Source organism: Musa acuminata, chromosome BXJ1-3 (assembly GCF_036884655.1).
Source record: "Musa acuminata AAA Group cultivar baxijiao chromosome BXJ1-3, Cavendish_Baxijiao_AAA, whole genome shotgun sequence".
Taxonomy (NCBI): domain Eukaryota; kingdom Viridiplantae; phylum Streptophyta; class Magnoliopsida; order Zingiberales; family Musaceae; genus Musa; species Musa acuminata.
Genome location: NC_088329.1, coordinates 1,039,678 through 1,056,323, shown reverse-complemented (window position 1 = coordinate 1,056,323; position 16,646 = coordinate 1,039,678). Strand labels below are relative to the sequence as shown.

At 43.0% G+C, this 16,646-nt stretch overlaps 4 protein-coding genes across 5 annotated transcripts; 3 read left to right on the top strand and 1 right to left on the bottom strand.

The window, feature by feature from the left end:
• Positions 1–497: 497 nt before the first annotated feature.
• Positions 498–4,294, top strand: LOC103977203 (delta(7)-sterol-C5(6)-desaturase-like). 2 transcript variants are annotated; one of them, XM_009392650.3, is made up of 3 exons: positions 498–847; positions 3,135–3,440; positions 3,885–4,294. In XM_009392650.3, the coding sequence occupies exons 1-3, from the start codon at positions 619–621 to the stop codon at positions 4,175–4,177; spliced, it is 828 nt and encodes a 275-aa protein (XP_009390925.2). In that variant the 5' UTR covers positions 498–618; the 3' UTR covers positions 4,178–4,294. The 2 variants fall into 2 exon arrangements, with proteins under 2 accessions (XP_009390925.2, XP_018678684.2); XM_018823139.2 differs by lacking the exon at positions 498–847 and adding an exon at positions 975–1,451.
• Positions 4,295–4,351: 57 nt separating this feature from the next.
• Positions 4,352–7,817, bottom strand: LOC135615041 (LEAF RUST 10 DISEASE-RESISTANCE LOCUS RECEPTOR-LIKE PROTEIN KINASE-like 1.2). Its single transcript, XM_065113018.1, has 4 exons — positions 7,055–7,817; positions 5,934–5,981; positions 5,562–5,813; positions 4,352–5,497 (listed from the first exon to the last, which is right to left on the bottom strand). The coding sequence occupies exons 1-4, from the start codon at positions 7,764–7,766 to the stop codon at positions 4,563–4,565; spliced, it is 1,947 nt and encodes a 648-aa protein (XP_064969090.1). The 5' UTR covers positions 7,767–7,817; the 3' UTR covers positions 4,352–4,562.
• Positions 7,818–8,203: 386 nt separating this feature from the next.
• Positions 8,204–11,066, top strand: LOC135615031 (LEAF RUST 10 DISEASE-RESISTANCE LOCUS RECEPTOR-LIKE PROTEIN KINASE-like 2.1). The gene is made up of 3 exons (XM_065112999.1): positions 8,204–8,960; positions 9,678–9,731; positions 9,828–11,066. The coding sequence occupies exons 1-3, from the start codon at positions 8,243–8,245 to the stop codon at positions 10,910–10,912; spliced, it is 1,857 nt and encodes a 618-aa protein (XP_064969071.1). The 5' UTR covers positions 8,204–8,242; the 3' UTR covers positions 10,913–11,066.
• A 1,154-nt stretch (positions 11,067–12,220) lies between these two features.
• Positions 12,221–16,565, top strand: LOC135586479 (lipid phosphate phosphatase 2-like). The gene is made up of 8 exons (XM_065113010.1): positions 12,221–12,441; positions 13,372–13,596; positions 13,688–13,775; positions 13,868–13,977; positions 14,099–14,192; positions 15,335–15,523; positions 15,629–15,688; positions 16,132–16,565. The coding sequence occupies exons 2-8, from the start codon at positions 13,381–13,383 to the stop codon at positions 16,326–16,328; spliced, it is 954 nt and encodes a 317-aa protein (XP_064969082.1). The 5' UTR covers positions 12,221–12,441; positions 13,372–13,380; the 3' UTR covers positions 16,329–16,565.
• The last annotated feature ends 81 nt before the right edge of the window (positions 16,566–16,646 follow it).

The window sequence follows — 16,646 nt, the reverse complement described above, 5'->3', positions numbered from 1 at the left end:
ATATAAATCTCAACGCATCAAGATTACGACTCCATATATTTCTTTCTCACTCCTTTAGATTACTCATTTCGACACCATCGATGGCCTGGCTTCCATTCGATGGGCCCCGCCGAACATAAGTTGATTGACGTTTCCGGATATTGCAGGGAGGCCGGGGAGTGTTATGTACAGAATAATCTACTGATATTGTTATCACCACCCCAATTATTAAGATACACGCCTGTCGCCACTGGGTCGTCCGATACGGGTAGGAATAACAAAGACTTCCCTGTGTGTTCGGAGTGCCGCACACCGCATGGTGATGCGACCCGGTCCGTTACACGCCACACACCATGACTCGGCTTTCTACGGACCGGTTTATCTACGGTTTGACCCGAATTGAACACGTTAAGCTTTCGGACCGGGTTCAAATTCACAAGCAATTCGGGTTGCGGGTCTGATTTCAAATCTGTTATAAGCGAACGTGGTATTCTGCGAGTGTGTCCGAAGCGGAGATTTTGAAGTCGGCGATAACTGTATAAACCCCGAGAGGTGGAGGTGGAGGTGGTGGTCGGACGACACCGCAGCGATTCATCTCCCCTTACCTTCGGAATCGGCGTCCTGCGACCGGAGGCGACGATGGCGGGGTGTGGCGCAGAGTATCTCCACCAGTTCGTGGAGGAGACGGACTGGTACAACGGGATCGTGCTCGACGGGCTGTTGCCGGGCGTTGCCTGGAGGCGCCTCCCGCGGCCGCTCCAGTCGTGGCTGCGTAATTACATCGGCGCAACCACCCTCTACTTCGTCTCCGGTTTTTTGTGGTGCTTCTACATCTACTACTTGAAGCGCAACGTCTATGTCCCGAAAGGTCTCTCTCTAATCTCATCTCTTTCTTTCTTTAATTGCTTCATCGATTGTCTCGTAGGTTGGTCGTAGGCTACTCTCATCTTGATTGTTGGGCTTTTTATGGATGTTTGTCTTGTGACTTGAGTTGTGGGTCTTATTCTTTCCCCTTTCATTGCGGGGATTGCGCTTATGTACCTTTATGGTTCTCTTTTTCCATCTTCGATGCGAAATGTATCTTTCCTATTTCTGTCCATCAATTAATAATCTTTGCTTATTTTCTTCATTACTATGACGCTGTACTGTCTTTTCTTCACCGATTTCTTGATCGATCTGTCTTGCACTTGATCTCTTTTTTTTTTGGTAAATGCGTAGTATATTATTCTATTTTATTTGGTTTCTTTCGTTTGTATTGCAGAGGAAAGGATAAAAATTGTTTCTTGACTGGGGTTTCTTTAATTTTATTTACTGGGAGTGGACGTTTTCCCTCTTGGTTATTGGTAGATTTCTTGGATGAGAGTTTGGATTTTAGTTGATGTAGCTTTAGTCTCGACGTGCTGCCATCTGTTTCTACACAGATTGTCCTTATTTGGGGAGCACCACTGGTGATGCTATTCTTGGACAAACTGGTGAGCACCACTACGTGGTGACGATTAATTCAGTGTATTGTATTTCATGTTTTTGGAAGTTATATTCATCAAGCAAAAACTCTAACGATTTCAGCTATTGATTCGTATGAAACTTTGGTCGGTGGAAAAAAGCCCAGACCTTACTGTTCTGATTGCTTTCATTTAGTTGAGATTCTGGTAGTTTGATGTATCAGGAGAATTGATTTTGTGCAATGTGCTACATTTTTTGGTGAAAGTATGTGATCATTGATCCGATCCCCACTTGAAATGATGAGAAAAGACTTTGGATCAGGGGGGTAATGTGTGTGGATGGTATGTATTGGTCGAAGCAATATCATGAAGATGTATATTCACTTAGAGCATAGGGAAAGAGGTTGAGTAAATTATTCCTATGGCCTCTACTAAAATTCTAAATTTTTCTTGTTTCACATTGTTATAATTTTTTTTTAATGATAGCTTCCTTTTAGTTTCAATGCTTTCTTGAACAAAATCAGAACCAGGGCCAAGCCTACCAGAGTCGATCTTATGGTATTGCCATCTGACATCTAACTACTAAGCTGCCCTCTTTTGAAATTATCTGACTTCTAGAAAGACAAAATTGAAGCCAATTTTTTGGTTCTATAACCAACTGAGTCTCAAATTTTGAATCTGAATTTCAACGATATGTCAGTTACATTCCTTTGACTGGAACATGATCATTTTTTATATGTTTATTTGCAAATTAGACCATCAAGTGGGGACATTTATGAGAGTTATGATGTCAAGAGTGAGGGTTTTCAGAGTAGTTCCTGGGATTGCAGGTTGCAGCAGAAAACTTGTTATCTTCTTTTGCTTCCATTTGGATATAATACTTGTACCTCAAGGAGATGAGGTATCCCTTTTCCCATCCTTTTCTTTGTTTCTTCTTCTCTTGTTTTTCATTTCAGTTATTTGAGGTGAAACGTGGGCTTTTTGCATTTTGTTTGATGACAGAGTGATGGATACAAGGACATTTGTGGCCAAAGTTTGTGCTAATGATCTGAAAATGACCCCGTCGTTCATTTTGTTGGATGACAGTGTATATATTTCTTTCTTTGAGGTACTTTCCTCACAAACACAGAGCTACACCTGCAAAGCAATGGCGATGGAGTGTGCAATTAACAATTGCTTGCCTTAGTGCTATGTACATCTCCATCATGTTCTGGCATAGTAAATTGCCAAATGTTTGGCATCACTTTGACATTGGAAATGTTTCCCATTAGCTGGAAGCAGCATATAATAGCTCCCTGGCATCCTTAGAACTTCTTTTTTGTACGGTTCATTTGAATGATGTCTGAGAATTATTTGGAGGACATCATTCAGATCCAATATCTTCACATATTCAATTTGGTGATGCCACGGATATGCTGCTAAAATTGTTTAATACACTAATCGATGCCTTCCCCTACTTGGAGGGGGTTTAAAGCTAGCAGTTCAAGTTTGTTGTTTGCTTCAGTTGACTCCCTTTGAGAGTGTAACTTATTCAGAGAATTAATTCACTTTTTCATGGTATTCATAATAGTTATATCTTGGAGAAGGATGCTAAGGAAGGATTCATTTTATTTGAGTTTGTGGCCGGTTGTTAAGGTTTATGTGATAATGAGTTTCTATATCTTATGAACCATGCTGTTCTCAAATATCTGTTTTAATTGCCTTTTCTTGCAGATGCTATACCTTCAAATAAAGCCATGATTCTACAGATAATAGTTGCAATGAAGGCAATGCCTTGGTACTGTGTTCTCCCGACACTTTCAGAATGCATGGTTGAAAATGGATGGACGAGATGTTTTTCTAGCATAAGAGAAGTTGGTTGGCAGGCTTACACTGTTTACCTCATCTCGTATCTAGTCATTGTCGAGTTTGGTATATACTGGGCTCACAGAGAGTTGCATGACATAAAACCATTATACAAGTATCTTCATGCAACCCATCATGTCTACAATAAGCAGAACACACTCTCTCCTTTTGCTGGTAAGTCTCTACGGTCCATTCAATTGTATTATCTTCATCAATTTTGTGGAAGGTGACAACACATGCAGCTCTTGTGCCATAAAGGCATTGTCTATTCAGTGTTGGAGTGTTCATTTTTGGCACCAATATGAACATACAGAGGTGATATAAATTTAATAAAATAGGTTATTATTGTAACTGATTTGTGACTTATTATGTTACATAGTTTACGTTTGTTGTAATTAGAATGAGATGAGTGATTTATACAGCATAATTTGATATAGAAGTTGTTGTTTCACACCAATTTAGCCTGAAGAGAGAATTAAATACTCTCAACAGTATGTTCTTTTTACTATATGATGTTTTTTTTTTCCGAATTAACGATATTTTCGTATTGCGTGCTTCACAACTGTGCTATTTAGTCTAACATGAAACTGGCAGCAACTGATTCACTCTCTCTTTCAGGGTTGGCGTTCCATCCATTGGACGGAATACTGCAGGCCGTGCCGCATGTGATAGCTTTGTTCCTCGTCCCAACCCATTTTATGACTCACATGCTTCTCCTGTTCTGCGAGGCGGTCTGGACTGCGAACATCCATGATTGCATTCATGGCAAGATCTGGCCAGTTATGGGTGCAGGCTACCACACAATCCACCACACTACGTACCGGCACAACTATGGGCACTACACCGTATGGATGGATTGGATGTTCGGAACCCTCAGAGATCCTGAGGAGGAACTCAAGAAAGCAGAATGATGCAGGGTTGGTGATCTTCTAGTGTCCTGCTCTGGCTATGGATTGACTTGCCAGGTGAGTGAGCTGCTGAAGTCTTTGATATCTGCTGCTATTGAATTCCAATTTGGCGATGTTAAGTTGTTGCTTATAGATTGTAGAATTGGTGACTGCATCAACTCTTTCATGGGCAAACAATGTCTAAAACTCATTTCTATCTGCTTTGTATTTGATTATAATTGTGTTGGTGTAATCTTATTCTCTTTCTCGTTGCTTGATATCTACTACTATCTACCTCATGTTTTGCTGCATACTTGGAAGTACACAGCAGAAACTTGGTAGATTTTCAAGTCATTAAGCTTTATAGGTACATTAACATCGTCCTAAGCACCTTAATACCACCTCATCATCAACCACTACGGTGTGGTGTCGTCGACCTGCTTTCCCAGTTTGCTGTGACGGTATCAGGCGACTGTGATGGCTTCTCCCCCAGCAAGCAGTCTTCATCGTTAGCCGCGGCATCTGCTTCGACACCCTTCGCCCTGCTGCATCCCTCGTCCTGTATCGCTTTCAGTGCCTCGAGAACCTCCTTCATGGTAGGCCTTATCTCCGTCTCTGCTTGCAAGCACCGGAACGCCACTTCGGCCACCTGTTCGATCATCGTTCTTGTCTCGCCCTTCGACTGACACCAGAGTGTTGGATCCACCAACTGCTCCAGTTCCTGGTTTTGGATCTTGCTGATGGCCATGGTGGCCAAATTGATATCGTGCCGCTGCCGGGTAACATCGACGGCGGGCTTCGACGATATGAGCTCCGCCAGCACCACCCCGAAGCTGTAGACGTCGCTTTTGTCGGTGAGCTGGAAGCACTGGTGGTAGTCGGGGTCGACGTAGCCCGGCGTGCCCTGTGGCGAGGTGGAGACGTGGGTGGCGTTGGCCGGAAAAAGCCGGGACAGCCCGAAGTCGGCAACCTTGACATGGAAGCCGACGTCGAGCAGGATGTTGCTGGTCTTCACGTCGCGGTGGATGATCTGGGGGGTTGTGGCGTGGAGGTAGCTGAGCGCGTCGGCTGTTTCGATGGCGACGCGCATCCTGAGGGGCCACGCGAGGGCCGCCTCGCGTGCGCGGGGGCCGTGGAGGTGGTCCGCCACGGTGCCGTTGGGGACGTACTCGTACACGAGGATGAGCTGGCGGCTGTGGCGGGAGGTGCAGCCGTACAACACGACGAGGTTCTGGTGGCGTAAGGAGGAGAGGATGTAGGCCTCGTTCACGAACTGCTCCACCAGCCTGTAGTTGTTCCTGTAGAACCGCTTGATGGCCACCGTGCGTCCATCGAGGAGCTTCCCTGCGGACGAGGCTCGTGTGATCTCACAAGGCCGCGCAGAGAGAGTTCTCTAAGTAGTACTAACCTTTGTAGACGGCGCCGAAGCCACCATCGCCGAGCTTGTTGGAGGCGCTGAAGCCGTCCGTGGCAGCCTCGAGTTCTTCGTACGTGAAAACCTGGGTGTGGTACTGCTCAATGCCCGATTCCGGATCGGAGGAAGCGACGGGTCGAGCTAGAAGAACGGAGGAAGCCGAAGGCTGTGGTCTCTTCCTGCGACAGACATGGACCAAACAGAGGAAGCTCAACGCGGCCAAGCAACCCACGCCGACGCAAACTCCTGTTCCACAGCAACACTCTCAAAGCAGGTAACAAGGTACGACCTCATGGCTTCCTGCTCCGAAGAGAATCTGACGCCATAGACGAGAGTAGCTGAGTTCAAGAAAAATAAGATTCTTACCGATGATGATCTGCTTCCGATGGTTTCCACTGTCATTTCCCGGAGGAGCTGCAAGATATCCATAAACATAAATAACTTAACAAGCTTACCAGACATTCTTTTTTACAATAGATATAAATAGTAAAGACGAGATACGATCAATCTAAACTAGCTATAGTTGAACGGACATTTTCGAAGAAAATTTATCAAAGAAGATTTCAAATTATAAGATCCAATAAGTGAGTCCGATAAATCATACTACTAAACAAATGGTTTAGACCTAAACTGGAATTTTAGGTCTAAGCTATTGTCATCTCTAAACTTATTTTGTGTTTCTCGTAGTCATGAGACTTCTTCGAGGACTTGGTTGACACGCCCAACACACAGTCACACACAACCAGAGAGAGAGAGAGAGGTCAAGAGAAGTAGCAGACAAGCTATCTAAGATCTTCTCACGACTCATTTGTGTCGAGACCAAGTCTACTTGACATCTTCAACTCTGTGGCCATCAAGAAGACTTGGAAAACAAGCATAACTTAATGTGAACATGGAAAAATCAGTAAGAAAAGAAGAGAACAACATTGTAGCGGATGGAAGGCTCATGAAAGAGTAGTAGTATTGGGTCAAAGTCTTCTACTTGGCATAGAGAGGAATTCTGTGCCCTTCATTTAATTTGATAGGAACGTCTCTGACTCTTCCGACGATCACCGTCACCTCGAACGAAGTTCTTATTCCCTCGCTTGAGAGAGCATTTTTATTAGTGTGTTAGAGAATGCATGCAAAGGAATTGGTCGCAGATTAATGACTTCCATCGAATATTGTGTTTATTCCACGGATTATGACGTACGATAGTAAGAGGGTAAAAATAACAACAAACGAAGAACGAGAAGGAATAGTTTTTGTTACCTCCTCTAATCATCAAATCCTCGTCAGGAAATTGCACAAGAAATGGCAGGGATTTTAATCTCTCAAAACGTCTATAAATCTTCGGAAAGAAAAGGAACAAAAAGAGAACAAACAGAAGAGCTGGTCTTGAATCTGTCTCAATAAATAGTATCCGAAAATTAATCTGATTTCTTGATTACCGGCTCGAGTGATTAGACCTAAAGGTGGAAGAAGAAAGAGATGTAATCAACACTTACTGCAGCTGCTGGGATCGTTCGGTCCTTGTGGGCGGTGACAGACGAAATCCCCAGTTTCATGATGAGGCCCGCACGTCCCACAGCTGCGTCCGTGATCCTTGCATCTTCCTTCATCGTCCCACCACTCCACCAGAAATCCCTTCTTCAGGAGATCCTCGCACCGGTCCGGACTCTCTTCCTTTCCACCAGGAATGTAAACCGGTGCTGTGGCCAGCACCTCACACCCGCACGGTAGGTCCAGCGGAGGGACGTCGCTGTAATTTCCACCAAGTTTAGCATAAACGTCGTCATGAACACACTCCATTATGGTAGGATTCTTGGGCCCGGTTCCTGAGCAATTGTATAGCAGGGAGAGCTCTCTGTTCGCCGTGCTAATGAAGAAGTGATCATCGAGACCAAACTGGACGTTGGGAACTGCGCAGTCGTCGGCAGTGAGTTTGGTGTTGTTGAGCCAAAGGGATCTGTTATCGTAGAAGATTTGGTGGATAGAGTATGACATGCCGAAGGAATTCACGAGAACGGGGAGACTATTGTCTTCGCATTTCACTTCAAAACCAGGAGGACGTTGCGGTTGTTCCCCAGACAACCAGAAGGGATGTGTGATGTTCTTGACTTCTCCGCAGCTCCACTCTTTTTCGCCCGAGATGGTAACGAAAAACAGAAGGATGGGGAAGAGGAGAGGAGCGAAGCTTGGCATTGATTTGGGATGCATGATGATGTGATGAAGCAGTAGAGACGGACGAAGGGGATGGCGAAGCAAAGGGAAGAGGAGATGCAGTTAAGTAGAGATCAAAATGGTGGGAGTTGACGACCGCCTTGACTTCCAAGTCTTTCGAGATGACCTCGGCACGGAAAGTTCAAGCAATGGCATGCAATTACTCATGAAAGTAGTACATAGAGGGACTGAATTGTAATACTCATGGAAGTAATATATAAGAACTTGGGAGTCGAGATGACTCCAACGTGACGTTGGCTTGTCGAGGTTGTGTCAATCGAGAGTGTTTTCCACATATGCTATATATTACAATTTAGTTAAGACGCATGAGTATTACAATTTAGTCATCTCGAAAGACTTGGAAGTCAAGGCGGTCGTCAACTCCCACCATTTTGATCTCTACTTAACTGCATCTCCTCTTCCCTTTGCTTCGCCATCCCCTTCGTCCGTCTCTACTGCTTCATCACATCATCATGCATCCCAAATCACTGCCAAGCTTCGCTCCTCTCCTCTTCCCCATCCTTCTGTTTTTCGTTACCATCTCGGGCGAAAAAGAGTGGAGCTGCGGAGAAGTCAAGAACATCACACATCCCTTCTGGTTGTCTGGGGAAAAATCGCCCGGTCCTCCTGCTTTTGAAGTGGAATGCGAAAACAATAGTCTCCCCGTTCTCGTGAATTCCTTCGGCATGTCATACTCTATCCACCAAATCTTCTACGATAACAGATCCCTTTGGCTCAACAACACCAAACTCGCCGCCGACTACTGCCCAGTTCCCAGTGACAACGTCCAGTTTGGTCTCGATGATTACTTCTCCATTAGCACGGCGAACAGAGAGCTCTTCCTGTTCCATCATTGCGCAGGAACCGGGCCCAAGAATCCTACCATAATGGAGTGTGCTCATGACGACGTTTATGCTAAACTTGGTGGAAATTACAGCGACGTCCCTCCGCCGGACCTATCGTGCGGGTGTGAGGTGCTGGTCAGAGCACCGGTTTACATTCCTGGTGGAGAGGAAGAAAGTACAGACCGGTGCGTGGATCTCCTGAAGAATGGATTTCTGGTGGAGTGGTGGGAAGAAAAAGAAAGATGCGGGGATTGCAGACGCAGAGGTGAGAAGTGCGGGTCTGATCATGAAACAGGGGAGTTCGTCTGTCATCCCCCTACAAGACCGAACGATCCCAGCAGCTGCAGTAAGTGTTGATTACATCTCCTTCTTCTTCCACCTTTAGGTCTAATCACTCGAGCCGGTAATCAAGAAACCAGATTAATAGATATATCGTTACTATTATTTGAGAAAAGATTTTATTTATATGTGATCCTTCTCTTTTTTTCCACAATCAGATTTCTGTACGTTTCTTATTACTTTTCTTTCTACTTGTACTCTTTTTTATTCATCTTAAAATCTATTAATGATTAAAAAATAGGAGATTATTCTGCTACCTATTTATCAGATAAATAGGTATAAATGATGATTAAATGAAGGACACAGTATTCAATGATTCCATCGTATGAGACAATACATCAAAGAAGACTTTGACTCCTCACTGCCATCTCCTGAGCTTTTCTTCCACTTCTAATGTTCTTTTCTTTTCTTCCTTTATTTTCTTTCTCATTTTCCAAGCACCGTAAGGATTTCTTGATAGAAGACGACAACTTCTCGTGACCACCCAAGTCCATGTACAGGTCTAGGAAGTCAACGAGCCGAAGAAACGCGTAAGTACTCACGGATTCTTTGAGTTCAGGATCAAAAACTTGACCCAGAGAATTGAATTGTGACCACAGCTTAGCTTTGGAAGATCGCATCCATCTAACTCGGCCTCTCTCTTTTTTCCTCGATTTTCCAAGCCTCAGTCATATTGCCATATTCACCATTATTCAAGCCAATGATTTCGTCCTACTTGCCGCAGGAAATGGCGACGATCGTTCTGCAGAACATACACACACGAAGCGGATTGTAATAGGTAGAATTCTCTTGAGCCCGTCTAGTCTCTTCCATGGTGTTGGATTCTCTGAAGAGCATGAATTCATGTTCCTTTTGGATTAATGTCGTGTTCCAGTTTCGCTGGCGGGATCGGTGGGCTTGCTGTTGCTCTGTGCTGTGTTATCACTCCTGCATGCACCAAAATGGTTCAAGAACTCTGTCTTCTTCAGCTCCAAATCAGAATGCACACACAACATCGAAGCCTTTTTGGGTAATTGTGGATCCCTGGCCCCCAAAAGATTCAAGTATTCTGACCTGAGAAAGATCACCAAATCCTTCCGAGAGAAACTGGGCGAAGGTGGATATGGAAGCGTGTTCAAAGGTACGCTCCCGGACGGCCGCTTGGTGGCCGTCAAGATCTTGAGCAAGTCCAAGGAGGACGGCGAGGAATTCTTCAACGAAGTCGTCAGCATCGGTCGCACCTCGCACGTCAACGTCGTCACTCTCCTCGGCTTCTGCCAAGAGGGCCGCCGAAGAGCTCTGGTTTACGAGTTCATGCCCAATGGTTCCCTGGAGAAGCACATCAACCGAGCAGCTCTTCCTTGGGACAGACTCCACCAGATAGCCATCGGCATCGCCCGAGGGCTGGAGTATCTGCATCGCGGCTGCAACGCTCGCATAGTCCACTTCGACATCAAGCCTCACAACATCCTCCTCGACGAGGATTTCCGCCCAAAGATATCAGACTTTGGATTGGCGAAACTGTGCCCGCAGAGAGGGAGCGTGCTCTCCATGGCGGACGCGAGAGGGACGATAGGGTACATCGCACCGGAAGTGTTCTGCAGGAACATTGGAGCTGTCTCCACCAAATCAGACGTCTACAGTTATGGAATGATGGTCTTGGAAATGGTTGGAGGGAGGAGGAACGCAAGAGCAGGCGCAGGCGCAGATAGGAGCAGCGAGGCATACTTTCCTGAGTGGCTTTACGAGCACTTGGATGGAGAAGGAGATCTTGGAGCTTACGGTGTGACAAATGAAACGGAGGAGATGGCGAGGAAGATGATAATGGTTGGGTTGTGGTGCATACAAACCAGGCCAGCAGATCGGCCTTCCATGAGCAGGGTTGTGGAGATGCTGCAAGGGAGAGGCAGCGACGTGGAAATGCCACCAAAGCCGTGTCTTTCTACGCCATCCCAATCCTACGTTAGCTCTGCATCTTAGCAACGCGTTTGATCGAATCTGGGTTTGGGTTATCCCAAATTGGGCTTAACTTGGGCTCAATTTAGGGCTTATTTAAGTGTAGTCTTTCGGGGCTCGCTACACAGGCGAATTCAAACGGCATATAAATAGGCGCGCGATTTGCTTCCCCGTTTCATTCTATCAAATCAAATCCTTCCTCCCCTTTTCTCTCGCTTACATGGTGGTCGCTTCGTTTGCCATGGATTCACGAGCGCGACGACGACTCGGAAATATTTCTTCGTTACATCAAATCGTCCGAGAATCCCCAAACCCCTCGCTGCTTTTGTGTGATCTGGTTCGAGCAGAAGGTTTCTGGTGAGATTTCTATTGCCTAGTTTGTCTTCTTCTTTTCTGTACATTTAGATGATCGATTTCTATGGCATACCTTTGTTATCGATCGTGGTAATATCCTAAGATGCTAGAGGGATCGCAAGAAGAAATGCGAGAGTTGCTCTCCTGTTCGTAGATGATTTGGCCTACTTAGATCACTGCATGATCACTATGGAGGCACAAGTCTTTCTTGGGTAACAGAGATACCCACCTAAATCATCTTCTATATTGCATTGCTATTAGCTTACCAATCAAAATTGAGACTACGGACGAAACCATTTAATCCCACCACTCAAGTAAATAGATCATTAGTTCCTTTCCTAATGATTGAGACTTGAGTGGAGAAATCTTATCCTTGGAGGATTATGATGCTGATCATGACGAAGGCTCCAACATAAAGTTTTAATATTAGGTCAGCATCGTTGTAGCTGAAAACGATTATGCTCTTTTCCTACTCACCAACAGACATTGATATCGCCCTCTTTCACCATCTTAATTATTGCATTTAGATATTGGGCATATTGTTAGAGATTGCCGGCACGCTGATGGCTTCCTATAATGGAGATAGCCACCGGGTTTGATACAGAGGTGGTTGGTCGAGATATTAAAACCGCGGCTCGAATTGCTCATATGGGACGGCCGCCCTGCATGTGTTGCATATCAGCTATCTCTGTCGAGACAGGGAACACCACTTCTCCTAAAAGGTAATCCGTGTCCCAGACCGTCAGCTTTAGTTTTGCTGGTGCCCGCCCCTTCTTTTTGACGTGGAAAATGGCGCTTCCTGGCTGAGGAGAGGCAGGCGGGCCTTAATCCCTGGCGTGCATACGGTATGGCTTGTGGGTCCCACCATGGGATAGGCGGGGCGCGTCGTTTGTTCCTTCGCTGGGCGTGCCAAGTCACCCCTCGTTGGCCTTGGTCACGTAAAAGTTGGGCGTGCGAATAGCTGGTCCACCACGTCCCTATGTCTCTTTGGAATCCGGACGAGAGGAGACTTCCCTCTTCAATCTCTTTGTTCTTGATTTCCTTATCCTCCGAAGTCCAGCTCTTCGATCCATAGCAAGAACCCCTCTTTCAAGTTGAACACCACCCACCCGCTACTATCCCCTGCTCGGTCCTCAGTGGAAGCTTGAACACACTTCACTCCTCTCTCTCTCTCTCTCTCTCTCGGATGTCTTTTTGAGGTAAGATGCGATTTCCTTTGTGGCTGGAGTTGTTATTATGACAAGTTCTCATGTTTATTTATTTAATTAGTTTGCGATTTGGTTTCATCGGAATTGAGTCTTAGTTTGGCGAAGGAAGTTATCTCGAGTGTTACGATGCCCAGGGGGGTGCTAGGGAGGTGCTTGGAGGATTACATTGATGCTTGCCATTGATGGTTGAGTTGTGATGTGGAACCCTATGCCCGTATATGCGAATAATCTGATTTCAGAACAAGAACATCCTTTCCTAGTTCTTTTCTTTGTGAATTACTCGTTTGGCTGAAATGATTACGTCGTCTTGTTTTGGTATTTCCCTTGCAATATGTGCGGAGGAGCAAGGATGCCATAGCTACTTCTATTGCTTAAAACCAGTTCTTTCATCAAGGCGCATGAAAGAAACCATCAACTTTTATCCATGCTTGATAGTGTTCGTGAGAGATCATGAAACATCCGATTGCTTCCATGTTCAGCAGACTTACAAGAAGTCCCCTTCCCTTCATTTGAAGAAAACCATTGTTTTAATAGAAATTACTGCTTATTGCATGGTCAATCATGCCCTGTTAAGGAGGTTCCAAATGCACCTTCTTTCGAGAACAATGGAACAGATGATAAATAAGCAATTTCTTAGTTTAGATGAATTTAGAGCTTAGTTGGAGGAGCTACACTATGTGTTGCAAAGACTAAGACTTTATTAGAAGTAATAAAAAGGATTTGATGTCTTAATTATATATTGCCTTATACAGAACTCAATGGCCCAAATAATTGGGACATTATGGCTTGTTGTTGTTATTCCATCTATTATTCATCCTTGCTAGGATCACTTTGTCCTGCTCTGCTCACAACTTTGTAACCTTTTCCAACATTGACTACCTTAACTTTCTCCTGAAGAATTTGCTTTTTTGCATATTCCAGGACAAGACAATGGCAGATATTCAGTTGGGTGCTCACACTGTAAAATCTCATGGAGTGAAGGTGGCAAAGTTCCACATGCATGACTGGATAATACTACTACTTCTTGTTGTGATAGAAATCATATTGAATGTTATAGAACCTTTTCATCGCTTTGTGGGGAAAGACATGATGACTGATCTGAAGTACCCACTGAAAAGTAATACAGTGCCTTTTTGGGCTGTTCCAGTATGTAATTACTTCTAATCCTTTGAATTCTTTTATTTTACATGATTTACTTATGCATGAGTTAATCATGGCAAATTTTTTATTGTTGCAGATGATCGGAATTGTCTTGCCTTTTGTAATCTTCCTTGCAATCTACTACAGGAGGAGGGACGTTTATGATTTGCATCATGCAATACTGGGTATGTGTACTTTATGTTATTTAGGGTTAAAGCAAGTATGTTTCTATCTGCAATGTGGATTTAACACTGTTATTGGCAACATGTATGTGCAGGCCTTTTATTCTCTGTGCTGATAACTGGGGTGATAACAGATGCAATTAAGGACGGAGTGGGTCGACCTCGACCTGACTTCTTTTGGCGCTGTTTTCCTGATGGAAAAGAGGTTAGTTTTCAGCATTATTAGGCACCATTAAATGTCCTTGATCAGAAAGACCATGTCTGTTTTCTTCTCTATTCTGAATTACAAAAAATCATTAGCAATCGCTGATACACACAATCTGTAGGATTATGACAGTGTCACAACAAATGTTAGATGCCATGGAGAACCTAGAGTTATAAAAGAAGGGCACAAAAGTTTTCCTAGTGGACACTCCTCATGTAAGTAACATAATAATAAAGCTCAGTATAGTTTTCTTATGATTTAGCTTCAGTTTCTGAAACTCTTGAATGGGTTATAATGCTACTTTAAATATATGAAAATTTCTTCCAATGCAGTTTCTATCCTCTCATGTGACTATCTTGAGCTAAAGAAATTGGATATATATATATTTTTGTTTGCTTTTAATTATCTGAAGCTTTTTTTGCATATCGTATAGGATTATTATTTTCGTTTGATTACTATGACACCATAATTAGTCTGTGTAGGAGATTATATATGATATGAAAAGTATTTAAATCACTGTCCACGATCAGAGGATATTTTCTGGGTAAAAGGTCGCTTAGTACATGCGGCTCTTACCAATGGATATTTTGAGAAAAGTTAATCCATAATCTTACCTCTACAAAAGTATTTGAACTATTTTTTATGATTTGAATCACAGAGGAGTAACCTAAACATGATCACATAATTCCATATTAGCAAAATCTATACCTTCTAATTGCATTTTGCAAATTAAACTGAAATCTTGTGAATTTTTATTTTCTGATCCTCTTGTAGTCTTGTTTATAATCAGCTGATCCAAGTGCATCTGTGTTCTCTATTTAGTGTTTGTAATGCAACAAGTAAAGAAGATTCCTTGACAAAAGAATTACAAGACTTGTTCTCTTTCCTTTTCACTATAGACAAGTAATTTCCCTCTCTCTGCTGCTTGAGACTCCAAAGCATTTGTGCTACTTTGGATTCTCACCTTGGGAGATTTTGTTTCTTAACTGGTATGTAAACTGAATCTTAACATAAACTCATAGCTTTAACATAAAGTTCTATGGGCCCTAATTTCTATTAACAAAGCAATCTAGTTTTCTGATGCATTAAATACATTGCTTATATGTTGTCTTCCATATTCGATTCTATATGGTTAGTACTGACATGTGGTTTGTGCATAAAAAATGAGATCTCATTCAATGGACAAACCAAGTAATTGAAAGATTTGGGGGCATATCTACCTATCGTCAAACTTTTCCAAACCTATAATTTGGATATTATCAGATTACTTATTTCTTCTGGAGCGTTTGGGATCAAATTCTTCTGCAGCTGCATTTCGCAGATTGGTTATTTACTCATTAATCCCTTGCGCACACAGGGTCCTTTGCAGGACTAGGATTTCTTTCGTGGTATCTTGCAGGGAAGATCCAAGCTTTTGATCGAAGAGGCCATGTCGCAAAACTTTGCATTGTGTTTCTTCCTCTACTCGTGGCATCTCTTGTGGCGATTTCTCGAGTGGATGATTACTGGCATCACTGGCAAGATGTCTTTGCTGGTGGTATTTTAGGTTTGTATTACTGGGCTACATTATAATCAGCTGCCGCAAAACTGTTTCGTTTACATGCGCGCTTATGAAACTTCATTTGTTTTTTTCCCTTTTTTTTTTTTGCAGGACTAATAGTTGCTTCGTTTTGTTATCTGCAGTTCTTTCCACCACCATATTCTGTAAATGGTATTTTTCCGTATCTTTCATTTACTTTTTATTTTCTTTCTTCATTCAGCACCTAGTCTTTTTAAGGCATCGCCGCCACAACTAGTAAATGCAATTCTACGTTCGATAAAATTTTGTGCTAAAGAATGTTTTAAGTATTTTTATTTCTCAATCCATGTAATTAGTTATCTTTAACATTCCGATCTCTATATTTTTTAAAAATTATATTAAAATCTTAATACTTATATGAAAGTGAAATATTTAATTTTTTTTTCTTTTTATTTCAAATTACTATTAAGCATGTGTAATAATATAATTAAATATTTTATTTTTATAAATATATAAATTATAATCTAATTTTTAAAAATATAATGATCGTAATATTAAAAATAATTAATTTCAAAAGATAATATATAATTAAGTCGATTGATAGGCAGTAACATTTGATCCTTTTTTTGATGCAGGTTGGGGACCGCATGCATATTTCCAGATGTTGGCGGACAACCAGAACAATGCTCAAGTGACACACACTGTAAATCCTCTCAGTACTGTGCCATCAGAGATCGATGCTGGTTATATCCATACAGAACAACAGCAGCACGGGATCAGCATGAGAAGTTTAAGCGCACTGCCAGATATTGAAGTTGGTGGCAGACAATAAAGATCTTCGTATCATGCATGCGTTCGTAGTTTTCCAACCTCGAGTCATCAGCTTCATACCATGCTGTGGGATCTCCAACATCATCTGCCAACCTCTGTTTCGATTCCCCTTTGTAATCGCTGGTCTTTGTGTAGAAGGGTACGTCACTATGTACTCTGTATAATAAATTTCACATGTGCAGTCGCCACTAGAATATTGGAAATATTCAATTTCTCATCGAGTCATCTGCTTTCATCACACGCTTAAACTTGGATAATAATGCTGTAATGATTTTTGCTCATCATTTTAGTAGTCCCCTCTTATTCTACTTACCTAATC

Coding starts and splice junctions, on each gene's coding strand:
- LOC135615041 (XM_065113018.1), bottom strand. CDS start 7,766: ATGCATCCCAAATCAATGCCAAGCTTCGCTCCTCTCCTCTTCCCCATC. Junction 5,982..7,054: donor GAACGATCCCAGCAGCTGCA/GTAAGTGTTGAT, acceptor GATATCTTGCAG/CTCCTCCGGGAAATGACAGT. Junction 5,814..5,933: donor TCGGAAGCAGATCATCATCG/GTAAGAATCTTA, acceptor GCTGTGGAACAG/GAGTTTGCGTCGGCGTGGGT.
- LOC135615031 (XM_065112999.1), top strand. CDS start 8,243: ATGCATCCCAAATCACTGCCAAGCTTCGCTCCTCTCCTCTTCCCCATC. Junction 8,961..9,677: donor GAACGATCCCAGCAGCTGCA/GTAAGTGTTGAT, acceptor TACTTGCCGCAG/GAAATGGCGACGATCGTTCT. Junction 9,732..9,827: donor CACGAAGCGGATTGTAATAG/GTAGAATTCTCT, acceptor GTCGTGTTCCAG/TTTCGCTGGCGGGATCGGTG.
- LOC135586479 (XM_065113010.1), top strand. CDS start 13,381: ATGGCAGATATTCAGTTGGGTGCTCACACTGTAAAATCTCATGGAGTG. Junction 13,597..13,687: donor TGCCTTTTTGGGCTGTTCCA/GTATGTAATTAC, acceptor TTATTGTTGCAG/ATGATCGGAATTGTCTTGCC. Junction 13,776..13,867: donor TTTGCATCATGCAATACTGG/GTATGTGTACTT, acceptor ATGTATGTGCAG/GCCTTTTATTCTCTGTGCTG.
- LOC103977203 (XM_009392650.3), top strand. CDS start 619: ATGGCGGGGTGTGGCGCAGAGTATCTCCACCAGTTCGTGGAGGAGACG. Junction 848..3,134: donor CAACGTCTATGTCCCGAAAG/GTCTCTCTCTAA, acceptor CTTTTCTTGCAG/ATGCTATACCTTCAAATAAA. Junction 3,441..3,884: donor CACACTCTCTCCTTTTGCTG/GTAAGTCTCTAC, acceptor TCTCTCTTTCAG/GGTTGGCGTTCCATCCATTG.